This window comes from Cnephaeus nilssonii (genome assembly GCF_951640355.1).
Source record: "Cnephaeus nilssonii genome assembly, chromosome: 6".
NCBI classification, from domain to species: Eukaryota; Metazoa; Chordata; class Mammalia; order Chiroptera; family Vespertilionidae; genus Cnephaeus; species Cnephaeus nilssonii.
The window spans coordinates 101,157,332-101,182,984 of record NC_137077.1 but is presented as its reverse complement, the minus strand read 5'-3'; the positions used below and the strand labels follow the sequence as shown (position 1 = coordinate 101,182,984).

General features: G+C 41.7%; 1 protein-coding gene across 3 annotated transcripts in view; it reads left to right on the top strand.

The window, feature by feature from the left end:
- The window catches only part of MPHOSPH8 (M-phase phosphoprotein 8), a 91,330-nt gene that overhangs the window by 47,339 nt on the left and 18,338 nt on the right, over positions 1-25,653 (top strand). For all 3 annotated transcript variants that reach the window (XR_013813640.1, XM_079773978.1, XM_079773977.1), the window contains exons 3-5: positions 7,160-8,005; positions 9,091-9,184; positions 20,955-21,212. Coding sequence is in view for 2 of the 3 variants with exons in the window: in XM_079773978.1 (XP_079630104.1) it covers positions 7,160-8,005; positions 9,091-9,184; positions 20,955-21,212 (1,198 nt within the window). In the remaining variant the exon portion in view is untranslated. The remainder of the gene's footprint in view (positions 1-7,159; positions 8,006-9,090; positions 9,185-20,954; positions 21,213-25,653) is intronic.

Here is a 25,653-nt window from a genome sequence, read left to right as displayed (position 1 = left end):
CCCCTTTTCTCCCACCCCCTTCCCTCTGGCAACTACCACACTGCTGTTTGTGTTCATGAGTTTGTTTTATATCCCACATATGAGTGAAATCATATGGTTCTTAGCTTTTTCTGACTTATTTCACTTAGCATAATATTCTCAGGGTCTATCCATGTTGTTGCAAATGGCAGTATTTCATCCTTTCTTATGGTTGAAAAATATTCCATTTTGTAGATGTACCACATCTTCTTTATCCAGTCCTCTATCACAGGACATCTTGGTAGTTTCCATGTCTTGGCCACCATGAATAATGTGCAAGATCATTGTTTCTTTTTTTTTTTTAATAAACCTTTATTGTTCAGATTATTACACTTGTTCCTCTTTTTCCCCCCATAGCTCCCCTCCACCCGATTCCCACCCCACCCTCTGCCCTTACCCCCCCACACACACTATCCTCATCCATAGGTGTACGATTTTTGTCCAGTCTCTTCTGCACCCCCCACACCCCTTTCCCCCCGAGAATTGTCAGTCCACTCCCTTTCTATGCCCCTGAATCTATTATATTCACCAGTTTTTTCTGTTCATCAGATTTTTTATTCACTTGATTTTTAGATTCACTTGTTGATAGATATGTATTTGTTGTTCATAATTTTTATCTTTACCTTTTTCTTCTTCCTCCTCTTCTTAAAGAATACCTTTCAGCATTTCATATAATACTGGTTTGGTGGTGATGAACTCCTTCAGCTTTTTCTTATCTGTGAAGCTCTTTATCTGACCTTCAATTCTGAATGATAGTTTTGCTGGGTAGAGTAATCTTGGTTGTAGGTTCTTGCTGTTCATCACTTTGAATATTTCTTGCCACTCCCATCTGGCCTGCATAGTTTCAGTTGAGAAATCAGCTGACAGTTGTATGGGTGCTCCCTTGTAGGTAACTAACTGTTTTTCTCTTGCTGCTTTTAATATTCTCTCTTTGTCTTTTGCTCTTGGCATTTTAATTATGATGTGTCTTGGTGTGGTCCTCTTTGGATTTCTTTTGTTTGGGGTTCTATGTGCTTCCTGGACTTGTAAGTCTATTTCTTTCACCAGGTGGAGGAAGTTTTCTGTCATTATTTCTTCAAATAGGTTTTCAGTATCTTGCTCTCTCTTCTGGCATTCCCATAATTTTGATGTTGGTTCGCTTGAAGTTGTCCCAGAGGTTCCTTACACTATCTTCAAATTTTTGGATTCTTTTTTCTTTTCTGGTTGGGTGTTTTTGCTTCTTTGTATTTTAAATCTTTGACTTGATTCTTGCGATCCTCTAGTCTGCTGTTGGATCTCTGTATATTTTTTTTTTAATTTCAGTCAGTGTATTGCTTAATTTCTAGTTCGTCCTTTTTCATATCCTCGAGGGTCTTGCTAAATTTATCGGCCTTTTCTAGGAAATTCTTGAAAAACTTTATAACCGTGGTTTTGAACTCTATATCCAGTCATTTGCTTTCCTCCATTTCTTTCATTTGAGACCTGTTTCTTTGTCTCTGCATTTTGGCTGCTTCCCTGAGTTGATAGAGTGGCTTTGTGTGCTAGGTGTCCTATAGGGCCCAGTGGCTCAGCCTCCCCAGTTACCTGAGGTGGAAACTCTTGGTGCACCCCTTTGTGGGCTGTGTGCACAGTCTTGTTGTAGTTAAGCCTTGACTGTTGTTTGTATCACTGGGAGGAATTGACCTCCAGGCCAATTGGTTGTGAGGAGCAGCTGTGTCTACGATGGGAGAACTTCTGTGCTAGAGACACCCTTGTGGGGCAAGACTTGCTTCAGTGGGGCTTTGGTGCTCACTGAGTCTGACCCCTGGGTACACTGGCTCTTGGATCTCCAAGGAGGTGCTAATTTAGCCTCTGCCTGAGGCCACACAGCAGGAGCTACAGAGAGATCTGAAGATTCCTCTTCTTTGTTTGGGTTTTGGAGGTGCCCAGATGAGGCCCAGCTGTGAAGCAGTGCAAGCTGCTACGGGGCTTGGGCCTTCTTTTGGATGTTCTGGGTCTCACTGACTCAGTTGCAGTTTGTTAGGTAAGTTTAGAATTCAAAGGACCAGGCCATTCATATGCAAAAGCCTCTGTGCTCAGCTTAGATGGGGCGGAGTCTCGGCGGAGCAAACAGCAATGGCTTTATGAGGCAGGATTTCAGGGCAGAGAAAACAGCAATGGCTTCCCGCCAGCCCTGCCCTAAGTGGCTCCTGGGCCTCAGTGTCCCGCGGTAATCGCTGCAAGCACCTCTGAGAGAAAGCCGCCCTTGAGTTCCGCCCGCTGCCAGACAGTCCAGTTTCTCCCCGTATGAGTCTGGGTCCCCAGAGTCTTGCCCGGAACTGGAGTTCAGAGCAGTCAGAAGCTTTCGTCTCCCTCCCGATTGAGAAAGCCAGCTATGTACTCAGTTGCCAGCCCTCTCCACGCAACTTTTACTTCCATAAAAAGTTGCCTCCATACCTCTGCTTTTACTTCCGCAGCTCCTCTGAGTCTCAGTGTGCTTTTCTCTTTCCTTCTAGTTGTAGAATTTCCACTCAGCCAGCCTTCCTTTGGTTCTGGATGATGTCCGTTTTGTCTTTTAGTTGTAGTTTTGAAATTGTTGTGCGAGGCAGCAGTTCAGGTGTTTACCTATACTGCCATCTTGGTTTCTCCTCAAGATCATTCTTTCACACCATTAGTAACATTAGCTCTCTTGATGGCCTCATTCTGTTTTAAAATTGTGCTAATCGTCCATTTGCCAGCAAAAAAGCAAAAAAAAAAAAAAAAAACGCACAAAAGTATTCACAGCATGCCCTAGCCTGTTTGGCTCAGTGGATAGGGCGCCGGCCTGTGGACTGAAGGGTCCCGGGTTTGATTCTGGTCAAGGGCACATGCCGGGTTGTGGGCTCAATCCCCAGTGGGGGGTGTGCAGGAGGCAGCCGATCAATGGTTCTCTCTCATCATTGATGTTTCTATCTCTCTCTCCCTCTCCCTTTCTCTGAGGTCAATAAAAATATTTTTTTAAAAAATATTCACAGCACAATATCTTGAGATGTTAACCATAAACTGACTCATACTGGATCATTTTCTCCTTTGTTTGTGGCCTGAGAGATGCTTTTTGTCATGCTGATATACAGTGGGAAAGGGTTGTCAGGTAAAAAACTGAAGCTTGTTCAACAACAGAGACATTTTTACCCATGAACTATTTCGTGGAGAACTGAATTGTTCCAGATGGGAGGTGTTCAAGAACCAAGCTTTGACTGTAATCTTTGAAACTGTAAGAATCTCTTATTCCCCAACAACCTGTCACACCATCATTTAAAATACTTGGATGATTTTTGCCTCAATTAGCTTTTACTGTGTTGGTTGCAAAATACTGATTTTTCTATTTGTTATTCTGAGTTTTTCAGTCAGTGTCTTATAAAAGGCAGCCCTTCTCTCTCAAGTTTTCTTAGTGTCAGTACACTCATGGAATCTTTTTAGTGAATGTGTTAGGTGCATTCCTGTTGTTATTCATTTTAATGCTAAAATGGTTCCTAATTTGTCTAGTGGGAGCCCCTTCAATCCACCTCCTGTGTCCTTTTGATATTCCCTTGTCAGTTTTGAGTAAATCCTTGCTTTGCCATGAACTTTTCTGCTCCAGCACTCATTCTCTAGAGGGGAATAGGGTTTAGAATAAGGTGACCAGATTTTAACATTGGTAAAGCGGGACACCATTGACCGGGGGGAGGGGGGGTTCTTGATTAAAAATTTGGTCTATATGGAGCAACAAAAATTTTCATAGAATGCAAAAATAGTATTGTGATATATTTTTTAAAATTTCAACATAAGTACAATTTACAAATATAACAAATAAAAAATTATGTATAGTATTTTATTCTTTGGCATATTTCTCATTTGAGTGAAGTTTTTTTAGTAGATTGCTGTCGTTGTTTAAAAGGTCATGAATTTGCCGTAACGTAAGTCGTGTCACTTTCAAGGCCGGCACTAGACTTTGCCGCCACTATAAAATATAAATAATACGAGTACTGTCTGCTAAATTCAAGAAAATTTATGTATTTATGAAATAAATAAATAAATTACTTGCCTAAATTATCTGAATAGCTGATTTGTAATGACATCACTTGTTTAACTAGCTTACTAGCACGCAGTACGATGTGTATCGTCTGAGAGACAGTTACAAAATGTTTTCGTCGTTGCCAATCCCAAAAAATGCCATTGTTCATTAAGTCCAAACAATGGTGGTCGAATTCTAACAACTGATCAACAATGCGAACTTTGATAAGCAGTTCTCGATAATCAGTTCTCAACAATTATTTGTTCTTATTAAAGTTTAACATCATAAAATTAACAAAAATAATATAAAACTCATATCCTGGCTAAATAGCCACATGGCCGCCGAAAACCGTATATTCCCTTCCCGTTCTCCCGCCGTTCCCTAGCTTGTCGTGCATTCTTTCCAAAAATCAGGACTTTATTAAAACGCCGCGGGACGCGGGACAAATTGTTAAAAATCGGGACTGACCCGCCAAAAGCGGGACGTCTGGTCACCTTAGTTTAGAAGCCAAGATGTATTCACTGCTAGTAGGGTACCATTATTTCTATGCCCTTTAAGGAAAATGTACATCTTTGTTTTAAATCATAAATTAATATTGATATCTGTAATTTCAGTCCAACACTACAATGCCCTCCTCTCATTCACATTGGTCATTGTTCTAGCTCCCTTTTTATACTCTGAGAATACTGGTTCCCATCAACATTATCTGTACTAATTTACTCAGTACAACAGTGATTAGGAATTAGCTTCAGATTTGTTACACCCATCTTACTGTAAAATTCCAAATTTAGATGCAGGTTTTTTTTGTACATACAAAATTCACTGAGGGTGTTTAGTGTTAAAGTTATTTGGGCTAATTATTTTGTTTGGTTATATTATCAATTTGATAGACAGGTTCATTTATTTGTTAATTAGTACCTTTTTCTCCCTGTCTCCCAGTCCATACCTAATTTGAAGTACAGTTGATCCTTGAACAATATGGGTTTGAACTGCACAGGTCCATTTATGTGTGGATTTTCTCAATAAATATACCTTTAGCCCAGCCCTCCCTATTCTCAGTTTTCTCATTTATGGATTCAACTGTGAGAGTCTGTGGATGTGAGGTCCTACTTGTATACATTGATCTATGCCGTCTATATATATAATATATATAGATGCAAATAGGCTGAACGGCAGAACAACAGAACAACCAGTCGCTATGACGTGTGCCAACTACCAGGGGGCGCGCGTGGAACATGGCATGCGTTGGCAGCAGGCGGCAGAGTGTGGAACATGGTGGGCGTAGGCTGTGGCCTGATGGTGGAGCAGGTGAGCAGGGGGGTGCTGATCACTGTCATCGGGGCGAGCCTCTGGTGGTTACTGAAAATTCTTTGCTCCCATGTGCTGCAGTCCCCCGCCCAGCACTTGCACCCGCTGCCGGCGCCTGCCACCAGCCCCAATCACTTGTCACCGACAGTGGGTGCAAGCGGCAGCTGCTGGCCCCGATTGCCCCTGAGGGCTTCTCCACCTCCCCCTGCTCCTGAAGGGTGATCAGAGCAGCAGCTGCTGCTCGCACCTGCTGACAGCACCGGTCCTGCTTGCACCCGCTGCTGGCACCAGCCCCAATCGCTTCAGCAGGTGCAAGGGGGGCTGGCGCTGTCAGCTTATGAGAGTGGTGGCGCAGGAGCAGGGCTGCCAGCAGAGGGGACTGGGGTCCATGGCAGGAGGGGCCAGCAGGGGCACAGAGGATGGGCCGAGACCCGCCCCTGTGCCCACCACAGCTTGGCAGCCCACAGTTCCTTTCAAGGTGCACAAATTCTTGCACTGGGCCCCTAGTCCTATCTAATAAAGAGGGAATATGCAAATTGACCATCACGCTGTCACAAAGATGGTGGCACCCATAGCCACAAGATGGCGGCACCTTGTCCTTTCAGCCCCGCCGGCGGTGGGGGGGGAGCAGGTGCACCGGACCTGCCCTCAGCCCCCCAGCCACCTAGGGCGGGCCCAAGGCACAGGCAAGCCTCAGATGGCGGCTGCCCAGGGTCGGCCGAGGCTTGCGCTGCTGGCAGTGGCAGCAGCAGAGGTGTGATGGGGGTGTCGCCTTCCCCTGATCGCCAGGTCGCCTCCCGCCCCTGAGGGCTCCTGGACTGTGAGAGGGGGCAGGCTGGGCTGAGGGACACACACACACACACACACACACACACACACACACGAGTGCATGGATTTTCATGCACCAGACCTCTAGTTTTATATAATAGACGAGCATTCATGGATCTTTTTATCTGTGGAGGTGGGGGTCCCCTGGATACTGAAGCACGACTGTAAAGTTTTGATGGGTTCAAAGTTATATTCTAATTTGCAGGAGTCTGTGGCCCCACTCCCAACTCCTGAGTTGTTCAAGGATCAACTGTATATATCAAATCAGTTGTGGAGGTGAGATTTGGATGCCATCTTAGCTTATTCCATATGCAACAGTGAAGTTGAACAGCAAGTTTATAACCATTCTGGGACCTAAAATCTTAAAAAAATAAAACAAAAAAAAATTTTTTTGGATTGGTAAATACTTTTTCGGCAACCAAGAAAGTCTGTACAAATTACTTGGTGTTTTGGAGTATTTTGAGGTTCAAATCATGTACGACCCCATTCCCTACCACCACCACCACTACCACCACCATACGTAAGACTTTTTTTTATTTTTGAAGTTGCTTTATTGTTTATTATTTTTTCTTTATTGATTTCAGAGAGGAAGGGAGAGGGAGAGATAGAAACATCAATGATAAGAGAGAATCATTGATCAGCTGCCTCCTGCACACCCCACACTGGGGATCGAGCTCTCAACCTGGGCATGTGCCTGACCGGGAATCGAACCTTGAACTCTTGGTTCATAGGGTTGACCTTTAGCTTCAGACCTTCAGCAATGCTAACAGTTTTGTTCCTCTGTATGTGTTTATCTATTTTCTTAAATTGAAGTTCATCATCACTACCAAGTCTTATTTGCTAAATCAGAGATATAAGTAATATTAAACAACTTCTGTTTAGGTAAGTAATTTTAAGGAGTTTAGAAATTGCTGGGGAGAAAAAAGACATTTCTACCATATATAATTAGTACTACTTTCCAATACCTTCTGAATTACTATGTTAATGAGTATTTAAATATTTTCTGTTTTATAGAGATTATCTTTAAATAATGACATATTTGAGGCAAACTCTGATAGCGATCAGCAAAGTGAGACAAAAGAAGATACTTCTCCAAAAAAGAAAAAGAAAAAATTAAGGCAGAGAGAAGAGAAAAGTCCAGATGATCTGAAGAAGAAAAAAGCAAAGCCTGGGAAACAAAAAGAGAAATCCAAACCAGACTTGGAGAACTCTGAAATTTCATTTTTTGATTTAAGGACAAAGAAAAGAATTTCAGAAGCCAAAGAAGAATTAAAGGAATCCAAAAAGCCCAAAAAAGATGATATAAAAGAAACTAAGGAACTAAAGAAAGTTAAAAAGGGTGAAATAAGAGATTTAAAGACTAAAATAAAAGAAGATTCCAAAGAAAACAGAAAAACAAGAAAAGAGAAATGTGTTGAATCTCAGTTGGACTCTGAATCAGATGTACTTAATGATCTCTCCTTTCAGGAGGGGGACAGTGAAAATTTACAGTCTGACAACAGAGAAGAGAAACTAAAGATTAAAAGTGGAAAAGACAAAGCAGGGCTAGATGCAGCTCAAGATGCTGTTCTAGATAAACACCTGGACAGCTCTGGAAGTGCTGATGAAGATGCTGATGTGAGAGGAAGGAGAAACAAAAAGAAACCCAGAAAGGCTGAGGAACTTAAAGAGAGCAAAAAGCTAGAAAACAAGAACCTTTCTTTAGAGAAGAAAAATGCACATAAAAAGCAGAGGAATCAAGACAAAAGCAGAAGTATAACTGAGTCAGATAATCTGACATTGGGACTGGCCCAGACACAAAAGAGCTCAAGGGTGGGTGGGGAAGAGAGGGGCCTTCGGTCCACTGACTCTGCTGGAGAAGTGAGTACTCCGGGAGGGTTTGGTTGAAGGACTATGTGTTAAAATCTTACAGGATAAGCAATATTCCCCTCTAGCTAGCACTCTTTTGAGTGGCCAGGAAGTTTCACAAATAACGAGGAAACAGTGGAACTATAGGAACAATTTTTCTCCTGTTAGGGTGTTTAGTGTGCCTAGTAGCATTGTATTGTAAAGCTTACAGCTTCATCAGTTGTCTTTTTTTAGCTTTTCACATCCTACTTCGTATTTCCCCCCTGTTGTCTTAAGAATCTACCACTTTTTACTCAAATAATAGTGCACAGAGTACACTAACAATTAAAAGTCTTTTCTTACAAAAATATATTAAATAATTTGCCCCCTTATTTAAAAAGTTATTTTCATATGGATTTTCAAAATGAAACTGTTTTACACATTATGAAGGTATTCACATATCAAGGGCTATAAAAGTGGTGAATTTTTTTCATTCATTATTCCCAGTTTTGTAGACTTAAGGAAATTATTTTTAAGGGAGAAAGAGTTATGTAGACAAATATATTTATAGTAGTGTTATCTTTACTAAAACCAGTCTGTCTAGCTATGAGGGAAATGATTAAGAAAATGTTGTATCAATTTGAGAACTATTATATATCCAGAAATATTAATCATGAGATCAAAAGTACAAAATTTTATGGTGAAGAAAACATACATACATATGAACATAGTGATGTAAAAAAATCTATGCAATGTAAATTTTTAAAATGAATTTTAAACAACAAAGTTATCTGCAAAATTAGAACACTCAGTAGGTAAGAATGTGCAGAAATACAAAGTCATGTTTGGTTAGTAGGATTGTAGGGCACCATTTTTTTGAATTTTCTTTATTTTTGATAGTAAAAAATACTCAATATAGACTTGAGGAAATTGGTGTTGGGTTTCGAATTTGACGTTTTGTAAATTATTGTTGAGAAATAATCTCGCTTGGGGAAGCAGTTTATATAAACAAGATTGGAATCATGAGAGTCAGGTGCTATGGCACTCAGAGGTGTTAGTGTCAGGTGGTATGAACTCTTATATGTTCCTGTTCTGGGTCTTACATGTTTCTCTTTCAGGAGAAAGAGACCAAAAAAAATGAACCCAAAGAAAAATATCAAAAAAGGCATGATTTGGACAAGGAAGGCCGCAAAGAGCCAAAGGGATTAAACAGTGAGTGTTAATACTACTATTTACCATTTCCATCTTTTATACAAGGAATTAAATTTACTGTGGGATACTCTCTCTTCTAATCTGCAATGTCACAGAACTGGAGATTTTATTATTTTTTAATCATTTTTTTATTTTTCAGTTAGATTGACACACATTATGATGTTAATTTCAGGTGTACACCCCATTGATTAGATATTATATAACTACTAAGTGATCATCCCAGTAAATCTCACAGCCATCTGACACCATACATTGTTAGTAGAATGCTATTGACTATATTCCTTATGCTGTACTTTCCATCCCCAAGACTATTTCGTAAAAACCAGTTTGTACTTTTAATCCCTTCACGTTTTTCACCCATTCCTCCAACCCCCCCTCCCATCTTGGCAACCTTCAAAATGTTCTCTGTATCTATAAGTTTGTTTCTGTTCTGCTTGTTTGCTTATTTTGTTTTTTTGGATTCAACTGTTGATAGGTACATATTTATTGCCATTTTGTTCATTTTTTTAATCTTTTTTTTTTCTTCTTCTTCTTAAAAAAAAACCCTTTAACATTTCATGTAATGCTGGTTTGGTGGTGAACTCCTTTAACTTTTTCTTGCCTGGAAAGCTCTTTATATGTCCTTCAATTCTAACTGATAGGTTTACTGGATAATCTTAGTTGTAGCTCCTTGCTTATTTGTCACTTTGAATATTTCTTGCAACCTCCTTTCTGACCTGTGAAGTTTCCGTTGAGAAATCAACTGACAGTCTTATGGAAGCTCTCTTGAAGGTAATCAACAGTTTTTCTCTTGCTGCTTTTAAGACACTTTCTTTGTCTTGAACATTTTAATTATGATGTGTCTTGGTTTCGGCCTCTTTGGGTCATCTTGTTTGGGACTCAGCGCTTCCTGAACTTGTATGTCTATTTCCTTCACCAGGTTAGGGATATTTGCTATGTTTTGTTGTTGTTGTTGTTAATCCTCACCAGAGGATATTTAGAGAATGGAAGAGAGGGAAGGGATGAGGGGGAGCGGAAGGGATGAGGGGGAGCGGGGGGCAAGAAAAGAGGGGTAGAGAGAGAGGGGGGGAGAGAGAGAGAGAGAGAAACATTGATGCAAGAGAGACACATCAATTGGTTGCCTCCTGCACATGCCCTGACCAGGGCTGGGGATTTAAACTGCAGCTCAATTCCTGTGCCCTTGACTGGGAATCAATCCCGCAACCCTTCAGTGCATAGGCTGAAGTTCTAAACACTTAGCCACACGAGCCAGGGCTGTCATTTTTTCAAATAGGTTTTTAATTTCTGATTCTCTGTTTCAATTGGTACTCCCCCATGATGCAAATGTTGGTATGCTTGAAGTTTTCTCAGAAGCTCCTTACACTATCTTCATATTTTTGGATTTTTTCTTTTTGTTGTTCTGATTGTTTTGTTGTTGTTTGCTTTCTTGTATTCCAAATTGCTGCTTTGATTATCATCATCATCTACACTACTGTTGATTCCTTGTAATTTTTCATTTCAGTAAATGTACCATTCATTTCTGACTGATTTCTTATTATGGTTTCTTTGTCCTTTTTCATGCTGTTGAAGTTCTCACTAAGTTCCATTGTTTTGAACTCTGTATTTGGTTGGTTGGTTGCTTCCATTTCATTTAGTTCTTTATCTGGAGATTGCTCTTGTTCTTTCATTTGGAACTCATTTCTTCGTCTCTGCATGTATTTGTTTCTATGTATTAGAGCTGCTGTGTTCCTGGACTTGGTAGAATGGCCTTTTGTAGTAGGTGTCCTGTAGGGCCCTGTCGCACACCTTCCTGAGTCACTGGAGCTGGGCACTCCAGGTGTGCTCCTGTCTGAGCTGTGTGCACTGTCCTGTTGTAGTTGAGTGTTGATTGTTTTTGGCCAATCAGAGCGATGGACTCCCAGGCCGATTGGCTGTGAGGCCCTGCTGCAACTACAGCAGAGCTGCTGCTGTGCAGGAGTGGATCTTATGGAGCAGTACTTGCTTCAGTGGGGCTTTGATGTCCATGAGTCTGCCCCTTGAATGTATCACTTTTGGAGTTGGTAGGGTTGCAATCTGGTATGTTCTGCAGCTGTCCCCTAGATGCCCTGGCTATGGAAATGTAAGGTCAGCTACCTGGCATTGAGCTATAGAGCGATCTGCAGATGGCTGCTACTTGTGTTGGGCTTGGAGGTGCCCAGGAGAGGCAAAGCTGTGAACGAGGTTGGCTGTTGGTAGTGCTGACTGAGCCTGAGGCCACTTAGCAAGAGGTATGGGATATGCAGAGACCAGATGCTGCATGTTTGAAAGGTTTTCAGTAAGTTTGAAGCATGAGGCAAGAGAGGCCATTTGTATGGAAAAGCCACTGGAAATGGCTTGGGTGGGTCCACAAACTGGGTGTGATGGGGTCTCAGGGAATCACCAGGGTGTGGTAAAGAGTGTGAGCCAGGTTAATGGAGACTGAGATATGGCCTCTGCCAGCACTTTTCATTTGGACAGAAAACTGCCCCCTTCCCTGCTCTTGCCCTCATGGCAGACAATTCAGTTCCTTTTCGTAAGTCCCTGTTTCCTTTCAAGCTACTACCCCAGCACTGGAGCTTAAAGGGAGTGAGTTGGACTAAGTCTATACATGGATCCTTTAAGAGGAATTGCCTGGGATTCCAGCAGCCCTCCATCTCCCTCAGCCACAGTCCCTGGTGGTTTTTCCAGCCAGAAGTTATGGGGACTTCTCTTATATTTTTTATTTTTTTGTTAATCCTCACCTAGATTTTTTCCCCCATTGAGTGGAAGGGAGAGAGAGAGAAACATAATCAATGTGAGAGAGACAAATAGATTGGTTGCCTCCCACACATGTCCTGACCAGGGCTGGGGATCAAACACATGACCCTTCGGTGTGCGGGCTGACCCTCTAACCACTGAACAACACTGGCCAAGGCCCAATTTTATTAATTTATTTTCAGAGAGAGAGAAACATTGATTTATTGTACCACTTATTTATGCAGTCATTGGTTGATTCTTGTATATCCCCTGACCAGGAATCAAACCTGCATCCTTGGCATATTGGGATGGTGCTCTAACCAACTGAGTTACTAAGTCAAGGCCATCCCTCCCCTGGCCATGCCTCCCAATTTTAAACCGCCACAGCTGGGTGTGGCCCCAGCCTGTTCCGTGTATCTGCCCCTTTTTCGGTTATTATGTCAGATCTAGTGCTTTCCCAGTCTTCTTTTCACTTTTATCTTTAGTTAAAAGTTGAACCAGCTGGTGTGGCTCTGTGGTTGAGCATCGACCTATAAACCAGGAGGTCAGGGTTTGATTCCTAGTCGAGGCACATGCCCCGGTTGCGTGCTCAATCCCCAGTGTGGGGCATGCAGGAGGCAGCTGATCAATGACTCTCTCATTGATATTTCTGTCTCTCCCTCTCCCTTCCTCTCTGAAATTAATAAAAATTTATTTTTTAAAAAAAGTTGTGTGAAGTTTCACATGCATCAGCTAAATTTTTTTTTCCTCATTTTTTTATTAAGGTATTATATGTGTACATATCTTACCATTGCCCCCCCACACACCCCACTCCCATACATGCCCTCACCCCCCTGAGTTTTGTGTCCATTAGATATGCTTATATGCTTGCATACAAGTCCTTCGGTTGATCTCTTATCTTCCCCACCTCTTCCTAACCTTCCCGCTGTAATTTGACCTTCTGTTTGATGCTTTACTGTCTCTGTATCTATCTTTTTGTTCAACAGCTTATAATGTTCTTTTTTTTTTTTTTAATATATTTTATTTATTTTTCACAGAGAGGAAGGGAGAGGGATAGAGAGCTAGAAACATCGATGAGAGAGAAACATCAACCAGCTGCCTCCTGCACACCCCCTACCAGGGATGTGCCCGCAACCAATGTACATGCCCTTGACCGGAATCGAACCTGGGACCCTTCAGTCCACAGACCGACGCTCTATCCACTGAGCCAAACCGGTTTTGGCTTATAATGTTCTTTATTATCCATAGATGAGTGAGATCATGTGGTATTTTTCTTTCATGGACTGGCTTATTTCACTTAGCATGATGTTCTCCAATTCCATCCAGGTTGCTTTTTTTTTTTTTTTTTTTACTTCAATTTTTTATTAAGGTATTATATGTGTACATATCTTACCATTGCCTCCCCCCACACCCCACTCCCATATATGCCCCCACCCCCCAGAGTTTTGCATCCATTGGTTATGCTTATATGCATGCATACAAGTCCTTTGATTGATCTCTTATCTCCCCCACCTCTCCCTAACCTTCCCCTTGTAATTTGACAGACTGTTTGATGCTTTACTGTCTCTGTATCTATCTTTTTGTTCAAGTTTATAATGTTCTTTATTATCCATAAATGAGTGAGATCATGTGGTATTTTTCTTTCATTGACTGACTTATTTCACTTAACATAATGTTCTCCAATTCCTCCCAGGTTGCTGCAAATGATGAGAATTCCTTCTTTTTTATGGCAGCATAGTATTCCATTGTGTAGATGTACCACAGTTTTCTGATCCAGTCATCTGCTGACGGGCACCTAGGCTGTTTCCAAATCTTAGCTATGGTGAATTGTGCTGCTATGAACATAGGGGTGCATATATCCTTTCTAATTGGTGTTTCTAGTTTCTTCGGATATATTCCCAGGAGTGGGATTACTGGGTCAAATGGGAGTTCCATTTTCAGTTTTTTTGAAGAAACTCCATACTATTCTCCACAGTGGCTGCACCAGTCTGCATTCCCACCAGCAGTGCACGAGGGTTCCTTTTTCTCCACATCCTCACCAACACTTGTCATTTGTTGATTATTGATAATAGCCATTCTGACGGGTGTGAGATGGTACCGCATTGTCATTTTGATTTGCATCTCTCGGATAATTAGTGATGTTGAGCATGTTTTCATGTGTCTCTTGGCCTTTCTTCTTCTGTCTTCTTTCGAAAAGATTCTATTTAGGTTCGTTGCCCATTTTTTAATTGGATCATTTATCTTCCTTTTATTAAGTTGCATAAGCTGCCTGTAGATGTTGGAGATTAAACCTTTATCAGTGATAACATTTGCAAATATGTTCTCCCATAGAGTGGGCTTTCTTGTTGTTTTGTTGATAGTTTCTTTTGCTGTAAAAAAGCTTTTTATTTTGATGTAGTCCCATTTGTTTATTTTCTCTTTAGTTTCCATTGCCCTAGGAGCAGTATCAGTGAAGAAATTGCTCTGGCATATGTCTGAGATTTCTCTGCCTGTGGATTCCTCTAGTATTTTTATGGTTTCCTGTCTTATGTTTAAGTCCTGTATCCATTTTGAGTTTATTTTTGTGTATGGTGTAAGTTGGTAATCTAGTTTCATTTTTTTGCATGTATCTGTCCAATTTTCCCAACACCATTTATTGAAGACACTGTCTTGACTCCATTGTATGTGCATGCCTCCTTTGTCAAATATTAATTGAGCATATTGGTTTGGGTTGATATCTGGATTCTCTATTCCATTGATCTCTATGTCTGTTCTTGTGCCAGTACCAGCCTGTTTTGAGAACAGTGGCTTTGTAATACAGCTTGAGGTCTGGTATTGAGATCCCTCCTACTTTATTCTTCTTTCTCAGGATTGCTGTGGCTATTCAGGGTCTTTTTTTATTCCAGATGAATTTTTGGAGAGTTTTTTCTAAATCTGTGAAATATGCCGTTGGTATTTTAATGGGTAGTGCATTGAATCTATAGATTGCTTTGGGTAGTATGGACATTTTTCTTTTAAAAAAAAAATATATATTTTATTGATTTTTTTACAGAGAGGAAGAGAGAGGGATGGAGAGTTAGAAACATCGATCAGCTGCCTCTTGCACACCCCCTACTGGGGATGTGCCTGCAACCAAGGTACATGCCCTTGACCGGAATCGAACCTGGGACCCTTGAGGCCACAGGCCGACGCTCTATCCACTGAGCCAAACCGGTTTCGGCAGTATGGACATTTTAATGATGTTGATTCTACCAATCCATGAACATGGTATGTTTTTCCATCTGTTTACGTCTTCCTCTATCTCTTTTTTCAGTGTCCTGTAGTTTTCCGCATATAGGTCCTTAGTTAAGTTTATTGTTAGGTATCTTAATTTTTTTGGTGCGATGGTAAATGGGATTGCTTTTTTACTCTCTTTCTGTAAGTTCACCATTGGTGTATAGAAAGGCCATAGATTTCTTGATGTTAATTTTGTATCCTGCTACATTGCCAAATTCATTTATTGAGTCTATTAATTTTTTGATGGAGTCTTTTGGGTTTTTTTATGTACACTATCATGTCATCTGCAAATAAGGATAGCTTTGCTTCTTCTTTTCCAATTTGGATGCCTTTTATTTCTTCTTCTTGTCTGATCGCAATGGCTAATATTTCCAGTATATGTCAAACAGGAGTGGTGAGAGTGGGCATCCCTGTCTTGTTTCTGTTCTTAGGGGAAATGGTTTTAGTTTTTGTCCATTAAGTATGATGTTTGCTGTGGGTTTATCATAGATAGCTTTTATTATGTTGAGGTATGATCCTTCTATTCCCACCTTGTTGAGAGTTTTTATCAAGAAAGGGTGTTGGATTTTGTCAAATGCTTTTTCTGCATCAATTGATATGACTGTGATTTTTGTCTCTCAGTTTGTTGATGTGATGTATGACATTTATTGATTTACGGATATTGTACCATCCTTGCATTCCTGGGATAAATCCTACTTGGTAATGGTGTATGATCTTTCTGATGTACTGCTGGATCCGATTTGCTAGAATTTTGTTGAGGATTTTGGCATCGATGTTCATGAGGGATATTGGCCTGTAATTCTCTTTCATTTTGTTGTCTTTATCTGGTTTTGGTATTAGGGTAATGCTGGCTTCATAGAAGGAGCTTGGAAGTGTTCCTTCCTCTTGAATTTTTTGGAATAGTGTGAGGAGGATAGGCTTTAGTTCTTCCTGGAATGTTTGGTAAAACTACCCTGTGAAGCTGTCTGGCCCCGGGCTTTTGTTTGCCAGAAGCTTTTTGATGACTGCTCTAATTTCTTCCATAGTTACTGGGCTATTGAGCTGTTTAGATTCTTCCTGATTGAGATTTGGAAGGTTATATTTTTCTAGGAATATGTCCATTTCCTCCAGGTTGTCCAGTTTGTTGGAATAGAGTTGTTCATTGTATTTTGAAACAATTCTTTGTATTTCAGCGGGGTCTGTTGTTATTTCGTCTCTTTCATTTCTGATTTTGTTTATTTGGGTCCTCTCTCTTTGCTTCTTGGTGAGCCTGGCTAGAGGTTCATCAATCTTGTTTATCCTTTCAAAGAACCAGCTCTTGGTTTTGTTGATCTTTTGTATTGTTTTTTTGGTCTCTATGTCATTTATCTCCGCTCTAATCTTTATTATTTCCTTCCTTCTGCTTACACTGGGTTTTTCTTGCTCTCTCTCTAACTCTTTGAGTTGTTGAGTTAGGTAATTTATACCATTGTTTCTTGTTTTTTGCAGTAGGCTTGTAGAGCTATGAACTCCCCTCTCAGGACTGCTTTCGCTGTGTCCCATAGATTTTGGATTGTTGTGTTTTCATTGTCATTTGTTGCCATGAAATTTTTTATTTCTTCCTTGATGTCCCTGGTAACCCAGTCATTGTTTAATAGCATGCTGTTTAGTCTCCATGTGTTTGATTTCTTTGGATTGTTTTTATTGTAGTTGATTTCCAGTTTTATGCCACAGTGATCTGAGAAGATGCTTGATATGATCTCTATCTTCTTGAATTTGGATAGACTTTGCCTATGTCCTAACATATGGTCTATCTTTGAAAATGACCCATGTGTACTTGAGAAGAATGTATATTCTGTGGCTTTGGGGTGAAATGTTCTGAAGATGTCAGTTAATTCCATCTGGTCTAGTGAGTCATTTAGGATCGATGTTTCTCTGCTGATTTTTTGTTTAGAGGATTTGTCCAGTGGTGATAATGGTGTATTAAAGTCTCCTACTATGATTGTATTGCTGTCAGTCTCTCCCTTGATATCCTCCAGGAGTGTTTTTTTTATGTATTTGGGTGCTCCTGTATTGGGTGCGTATATGTTTACCAGAGTTATTTCTTCTTTTTGGATTGCTCCCTTTAGTATTATGAAGTGGCCTTCCTTAAATCTTGTTATGTCCTTCACTTTGAGATCTAATTTGTCAGATATAAGTATTGCTACCCCAGCTTTTTTTTTCATTTCCATTCGCCTGGAAAACCTTTTTCCATCCCTTCACCCTCATTCTGTGTGTGTCTTTTTTTCTGAGGTGGGTTTCTTGCAGACAGCAGATATATGGGTCTTGTTTTCTTATCCAATCTGTTACCCTATGTCTTTTGATTGGGGCACTTAATCCATTTACATTTAAAGTTATTATTGATAGGTACTTATTTGTCGCCATTTTTATTCTATACTCCTGTGTTTCTTCTTTGCTTTCTAGTTCTTTTTTGTTGTTGTTGTTCTTTTTTTCTTTTCTTTTCTTTTCTTTTCTTTTTTTTTACGGCAGACCCTTTAGCATTTCTTGCATTGCTGGTTTGGTGGTGATAAATTCCCTTAGCCCTTTTTTTGTCTGTGAAGCTTCTGATTTCACCTTCAATTTTGATTGATAGCCTTGCTGGGTACAGTATTCTTGGATTGAGACCCTTCCCTTGCATGACTTTGTATATTTCATTCCATTCTCTTCTGGCCTGACGAGTTTCTGTTGAGAAATCAGTTGCTAGTCTGATGGGGGTTCCTTTGTATGTAACTTTCTGTCTCTCTCTGGCCGCTTTTAAGATTTATACTTGGTCGTTGGTGTTTGCCAATTTAATTATAATGTGCCTTGGCATTGGTCTTTTGGGGTTCATTTTGCTTGGGACTCTGTGAGCTTCTTGGATTTGTGTGGGTTTTTTATTCCCTATTTCAGGAAAGTTTTCTGTCATTATTTCTTCAAACAGGTTTTCTATTCCTTGCTCAGTTTCCTTTCCTTCTGGAACCCCTATTATGCGGATGTTGTTTTGTTTTGTGTTGTCCCAAAGTTCCCTTAGGCTCTCCTCCTGCTTTTTCATTTTCTTTTCTAGAAGCTGCTCTCCTTGGGTATTTTTTTCCATCTTGTCTTCTAGCTCACTGATGCGGTCCGCTGCTTCTTCTAGTCTACTCCTGATGCTTTCTATTGAGTTCTTTACAGCAGCAATGTCATTTTTCATTTCTTCTTGGTTCTTCATTTCCTCTTGGTTCTTACTCATATTGTCGAATTTGTCTTCCATTCTTTTCAGCCACCTTATGACCATTTCTCTGAATTCTTTCTCTGATAGGTTGCTGGCCTCTAATTCATTTAATTCCTTTTCTGGTGATGCCTGCTTTTCTTTCTTATGCGGGCTGTTTCTTTGTCTCCCCATGGTCTCTCTTCTCCAGATGTCTGGTTATGTAGTTCTCTCTCTCCTGCGTTGATTTAAAGGCACAAAATACAACACAACCAGGTACAACACACAAGGCACTGAACAGCGATGTATTCACTATATTAATAATCTCCAATAAAGGTGACCACCAGAGAAAGGTAAATTAGGGGATAGGAGAGAAAGAAGAGTAAAATGAAAGTAAGGAAAAAAAAAAAAAAAGGAGTGTCGAAAATGAAATTGGGGAAATGAGAAAAAAAATAAGTGAGACTAGAACAAGACTAAGAGAGAGGAACAAACTATATAAATGGGGAGAAAACTCCAATAGAACAACCACTGATCACAGCAAATGCCAGCAACAAGTATCTGGTGATTAATACAACCTACAATACCAACTAATATCAAGCGAGGTAAGGGATAACAGAAGTAAAATACAAACAAAAACACAGCAAACAAAAAAAAAATAAGCAAAACAATCTCACAAAAATGCATAAAAATTCGATATAATCAACATTCAAGTAAACAACAACTAAAGGACAGAGAGAAAAACTTTTTTTTTTTTTTTTTAAAGACAGTGAAGAGAGAGGTGTGTATGGACTTGGAACAGGGAATTGGAGATTAGATATATAGGTAGGGTGAAATTTTAGCTGGGGGTAAGCAGAAAGAATAGGGAAAATCTAGAGCAGGAAAGGGTTAAGATAAACAGGACACCAAAAGGGGAAAGGTTAGGCAGAGAGTGATGGCATAAAGAAAGAGTTGAGGTAGAATAAAACGATGGTGAAGGAAAGGCGAAAATGGACTGTAGAACACTAATCCCAAAGTAAAATAAAGAGAAAATAAAAAGACACTTTAAAAAATAGTAATAAAAAAGACCCAACAATAAATATAATAAAAAAGGTAAAATAGTTGTAGTAATAATGTTGATTACAAATAAAAATGTAATAATTAAAAAGGTAAAATCAAGTGAGGAAAAAATAGTTCCTTAAGTAAATAATGCAAAAAATGAAAAAAAAATTAAAAATTTATTAAAATTTAAAAAAAAGTCCAGTAGTGAAGGTCATTCACTTCCTCTGTTGTTCTGTTTGGCACGCCTGTTTCCCAGTCTGGACAGTGTTGCAGTTCCCTGCGTTTCACTGCTCCTCAGTATTGTAATTCAGTCTTGATTTTTAAGCAGGGGGTGTCTTAATTTCTGGTGTTCCTTTATTTTTTATTATTAGACCAGAGTCAATTTGTCATTCAGCCTCTGAGTGGCAGTGTTTCTGGGTTGACTTCCAGGACTCTAAGGCCTCTCTAGCCTTTTTTCCTCTATGGCACTCAATACTGGTTTGCAGAGGCTGGTGGGCAAGTTCAAGCCGACTGCACACCCCTGAAACTCCCAGTCTATCCCTCCGCGTCAGATGAAAACCGGTTGCTCTTTAGAGATTCCCCCCTGTTAGCAGCTCTGAGGCCCCCTTCCACAATCACGGATCACACCGGCCCCAACAGCCACAGACCTCTCCAGGCTCAGACCTCCCTGGTCATCCAGCTCCCACCGTGCGCACGCGTGGGAGGGCGTTTCTCTCTCCGGCAGGGACTAGAATCTCACCCTATCCCTGGAGAAATCTGACCTTTCCGTGGTGGAGTGAAGAGCGCCTTTGAGTCCAAGCATTTGCGCCTCCTGGGATCGGTGCTCTGGGGCAAACAGTTGTTGGGCGGTTGCTGCAGTTGTTGATTTTCAGGCCTCGGACAAAGTCCACCTTCCCTTTCAAGATGGCGAGGTTTCGCTGTCTGTGCCCGTAGCTCCGGGAGGGGACCCAGCCGCCATGGGGGCTGCCCTGTCAGGGGAACCCCGTCCAGCAGTCCCCCACCTTCTCCTGGCGTTCAGCTGTCCCTCAGCTTGCTAACAAACACTCCCAGTGTGACCCTTAGCTGTTCTCTCTTTCGGCTCCAGGACCAGGCTGGGAACACATCTGCCTACTCTGCCGCCATTTTCTTCTCCCAAAAACCATCAGCTAAATTTTACCAGGTGCACAGTCAGTGTACTGGCATGGTACCCTCCCATTTCCCCACTCAGCCCAGAGATCATTGTGTACAAGGTTAGCTTCAGGATACAGTTGTAGGCAGTTGTCTAAGGAGGACAGTTGGTGGCATGACTGGGGTTATTTTGAGGCTGACTGTCTTGTCAAAACTGGGAATGGTTCATAACAGTGGAAAACAGCCATTCACTTTGGATGTCAACCCTTTCTAAGCATTGAGCAGCCAATAGAAAGACCAATTGAAACAGCTTCATGGGTTTGATAGTACAAACTTAATGATGCTTTAGAACCAAGGTAGATATTAGTAAAAATTAAGAAAATGTCTGTTTCTTTAACACAAACCCAGATTTTCTTTTGATTACAATAAAAATTGTGGTTCCTATTTATTACCATTTTTATTTTTCCCCACTAGCGTTTAAGGAAATCAGAAATGCATTTGATTTGTTTAAATTAACTCCAGAAGGAAAAAATGATTTTCCTGAGAATAATCCAAAAAGAGAAGAAACACCACTGGATTGTAATTTTGCAGAAGATCACAAAGCCAAGGAAAACAATCAGGTACTTAAAGAAAGGAGAAATACAAGAGATGAGGCTGACACCTGGGCATATATAGCTGCAGAAGGTGATCAGGATGTTCTTGATGGTATGTGCCCAGCCGACGAGAATACTGGTGAGTGTGTTTGCAGTCAGTTTGCATATTTTTTCAGGGCAGTATGATTTCACTCACCTCATTTTTTCCCATTGTAACTCAAGATCAGAAAATAAAGGCATAGACAATTTTGTTTCAATTTCCTGAATAAACAGCTTTTTATATTGAAGACTTAGGCCATTCTGTGGTTTTTAAATTGATCACACAAATGTTTTATAAGACCCTGTGATGTGACCAGAACATTTTAAAATTGTACAAATTTCAGGTGTTCTGTCTTTACCACTCTTGCGAAGTAGCTTGATTGTATATCTAATGGATTTCTTTCAGAAAATTATCAAATGCAGACTTACTTGTATTCTGTCCTTTTAACTTTGCAGTAAATGACACTTCCTAAATGGCATGTTTGTAAATGCCGTCCTGAGGATGTTGGGATTGGCTGAGGAGGGAGGTCAGTGTGTGGAAGATTGGGCACACTGGCTGTGAGGGTCACAGAAAGAGTGCATATATATGTACTTATAACAGGACAGAATAAATCTGATAAAACTGTATCATTTGAATCTTGAAACAGTTGAAGAGAATTATTGTTACAGAATATTTTCCAGAGTGGATGGTCTGGGTTGCCTTGTTACTACAAAACAGTTAGGCCCTGGGTATCAGGTAAATCATGCTTTTAGGTGCATTCCTTAGCTTGTGGGAAATTGGGACAATTGCTGGGACCAATAGACAAGGGGAGGAGGAAATGGCTTGCCCCGAGGCCAGATGTCAAATAGCAACTCTGCTGTTTGGGATGCCAGGCAGTGAGCACACACAGTAGAAGTTGGTTTGTACCCTTGGGCATCCCCAGGTGACATCTGAATCACCCTTTACACAGCGGGCAGGGAGAGACTGGAAGGCAGCCACCCCAAATGGGTAGTTGGCAAGTGGAATAAGCAAGGGAACTTAACATATGAGGCTCATCTTGGGGGACTGTGAGGCAAGTAAATCTCCAAACTGCCTGCCAAGTCTTAAGGTTTATAGAGGCCTAAATGGTGTTCAGTCATGTGTTCACTCCAGGTGGTCTCACAATACCTTGTGCTATCAAGGCTGCATCCCTGAAGTGGCTCCCACTGTGGGGAACGGTGGTGAGGACATACATTCCAGGTATGGGAGGGTTGAGGGAGCCTCCAGTTGCCTCTGTCCAGCTCACTGTTCAATCGATGGTCATGTCCTCTGAATGACCTCCTCCAACACTCCGCCCCTTATGACTGGCTCTTACAGTGTCACATGCCTCCTCTTCCGCAGTGTGCCCTGAGGGGTCAGCATGGGTTTTCACAGCGTGGAGGTGGCTCGTTTGGCCTCTGTCTGGTTGCATTGGAGACAGACACCACAGCAACAGTACAGGCATATGCAACCGATAACAGGTTAAGATAATGATTCCCAGAACAAGTAATAATTTTTTCACTAAGCCCCAAGATCAGAACCACTGATTTATTAAATCTGCTAGGCTAGGGGTCAGATCACTCAGTGCATTCACTTGTGTCCTCAATGTGATACATTAGCAGACTTATGGTATGAAGACATTCTGTTTGGACAATGGCACAGGTCTGCCTCCTTGTGAGGCAGTAATAATGTCCAAGGCCATCCTGCTTCAGAGAACAGCTTTCTCTTTAGGGACATTTCAGTATTCATTAAAGATGGGCTTTGTTGGCTAACATTCAAGGCTTGGGTGAGTTTAGTGTAGGGGCTTTCTTGTGTGTTGTAACATCCTCCAGGGCAATGGAGGCAACAGAGATGGCAGCTGAATTATGGCATCTATGGGAAACCGAATCTGGCCTTGAGGAGAGGGGGGTTGGCAACTTTAGGAACTTGACCAGGACATGTATACCATCCATGTCGGCTGGGGCACACAGGGTGAGGAGATGGACTTCTGGGCGTAGAACATGCCAGACCAGGACCCCCAGCTCATCTCCTCTCTCAGTGGTGCATGTTTCATTCCAGATGCTTTTCCACTGGTCAGCTGGCAGGACAGCAGGGTCCCAGTGGAGACTGTGTAGTTCCCCTCACCTGGGAAGCCAAGTCACCCTTATCCCGGTGGGACATCTCATTGCAAATTCCTATAGATGATGGATGCCTTTCCCAGGTGTGAGGGGGCTTCGTGTTCTTAGCAGCACAGCACTTTGGTCCACAATGCGAGTCAGGGCAGTGACTGTCTCTTGTAACTTACGTTCCTTTATGGCATGAATGGGGAACCTTTGTTCTGCCAAGGGCTATTGGGATATTTATAACATCATTTGCCAGCCATACAAAATTATTAACTTAAAAAAATTAGCCTGCTAGCATTTAATTAACTCACCCCTAATGCCTTGGCAGGGCCAGACCAAATGATTTTGCGGGCCGGGGCAGGTGTTCCCCACCCCTGCTTTATGGCATTAGGTGCCTCAATAGGGGTCCCTAGTCTGTCATATGGACAATGGGCCCTACTGGCTGATCATTCAACTGTATGAAAGCCTGGGATAGTACTTTAGCCCTGTGGTCGGCAAACTGCGGCTCGCGAGCCACATGCGGCTCTTTGGCCCCTTGAGTGTGGCTCTTCCACAAAATACCACGGCCTGGGCGAGTCTGTTTTGAAGAAGTGGTATTAGAAGAAGTTTAAGTTTAAACAATTTGGCTCTCCAAAGAAATTTCAATCGTTGTACTGTTGATATATGGCTCTGTTGACTAATGAGTTTGCCAACCACTGCTTTAGCCCACCTTGGCAAGGTGGATTACCTGTTAGTAATGTAATCTGTGGCTTTACTACTCATTCCTTTCTACCAGCCCTGTTGCCTGTAGGTCATAAGGGGGATGGGCCTCCAGTCGTGTCATATTCTTTAGCCCAGTCTAGCACATTATGGTCTCTGAAACGTGACCCCATCACTGTCTTCTCAACTTCTCTAATTCTCTAGTAGTGGCAGCCTGGTTTGCCCCACTTGGAGGGAGGCGCTGATACAATGAATGTGTGGCCCCCAACGCCTGTGGCAGTTGCCCTGTGAATTGTTTAATATTGTCACTGCATTAACAAGTCACTGTTTCTGGAGCGATACTCCCATCCCACCCAGGTGCTGTGGTGGCCACTCATATGTACCCATCTGCTACATCCACTGAAGGGTCAGCTGTCAGGGCCTCACTTCCCTAATTGCCAGGGGGTGTCAGTGCCTCATGTGTTGGGATGTGGAAAAGTAAGGAGCCTTAGGCTCGTGCAGGTGGACTCAAATGCCTTTCTACATGTCCTGACCCCACAAAAGCTCACTCTTGATGATCCACCTGTGGCTTTACACTGAGCCGCAGGGTCAATCCCTTTAGAATAGCCCACCTGTTGGTGCAAAGTATTAATGGCCAAGGCTCCTCACTGATCATCAGCCAAACTACTGAGGTCCGCCCACTGGCTGCTGCAGGCCCTCTGTTTCCATACAGACAGTGTCGTGTTGGGCTGAATAACAGCTGTAACCCCTCTGGACAGGTTGCCCAACTAGACCATCCATGTATTGGGCATCAGCCGTAATCGCCCCGTATTCTATTGAGGCCGCTGTATAAAAGTATAGCAGGAGATAACAGCACTGAACTGGGTGTGTTCAGACACCTCAGAATCAGGTCCTTGCAGATCTGAAAACCAGATAGACACACATTCATGGGGAAGAGAGCTCTTGATTTGGAGCTCTGTGTTCTGTTACTTAACAGTCCTGGAAATTAGATGGCATTGTCTCCGTTTATATGGATTCTCATTTGTATGGCCTCCCCAGTGCTTCCTGTGGTTTGTGGTTTCCCACAGTTGTGGGAGGAGGTGGCTCGCTTTCCTCGTCGGTGACCTCACAGGTCATTAGACAGTCTAAATGCATTAATTCACAGAAATAATTACACAATCCTTATGGAGTGTTAGCTGCTTTTTCTATTCAGAGAGGGAGGTACAGTGAGTTTGAGACTCAAAGTCATACAGCTAACGGAGTTGGAGCACAGAGCCAGGTGGGTCACTGTGGAGGCTGTGCTGTCATGTCTCCATGCTCAGTGCTGGTTCCAGGTGAGAGCTTTGGGAAAAATGTATTTGCATGGCTTTTACAAATTCCATTTCTGTGGCAAGGTTAACTGCCCAACATCTGTGTCATTTGAGGAATTGGTTTTAGGTGAAAATCCTTTAACTATTTGTGCTTTTCAGTCATTTTGAATTTCTCCCGAACGAGTTATGCTTAAGACTCACCAACCACACTGTCAATAGAGAATGAGCTGTCCATCCTAGTGTTGAATCCAGGGATCAGACAGCTGAGACCAGCAATTTGCTTCATGGTGGTGGTGGGGCCTGGAGTACACTCAGTAGAGAGAGCTTTCAGGAGGAAAAGTGTGAGCTGAGTCTGGAAGGATCCAAGGGCATTTACTTTTATTTACACACAGGTCTGATTTACACATTTCCAATGATTGAAAGCAATGTACAAGAAGAATGGCCAAGGAAAGA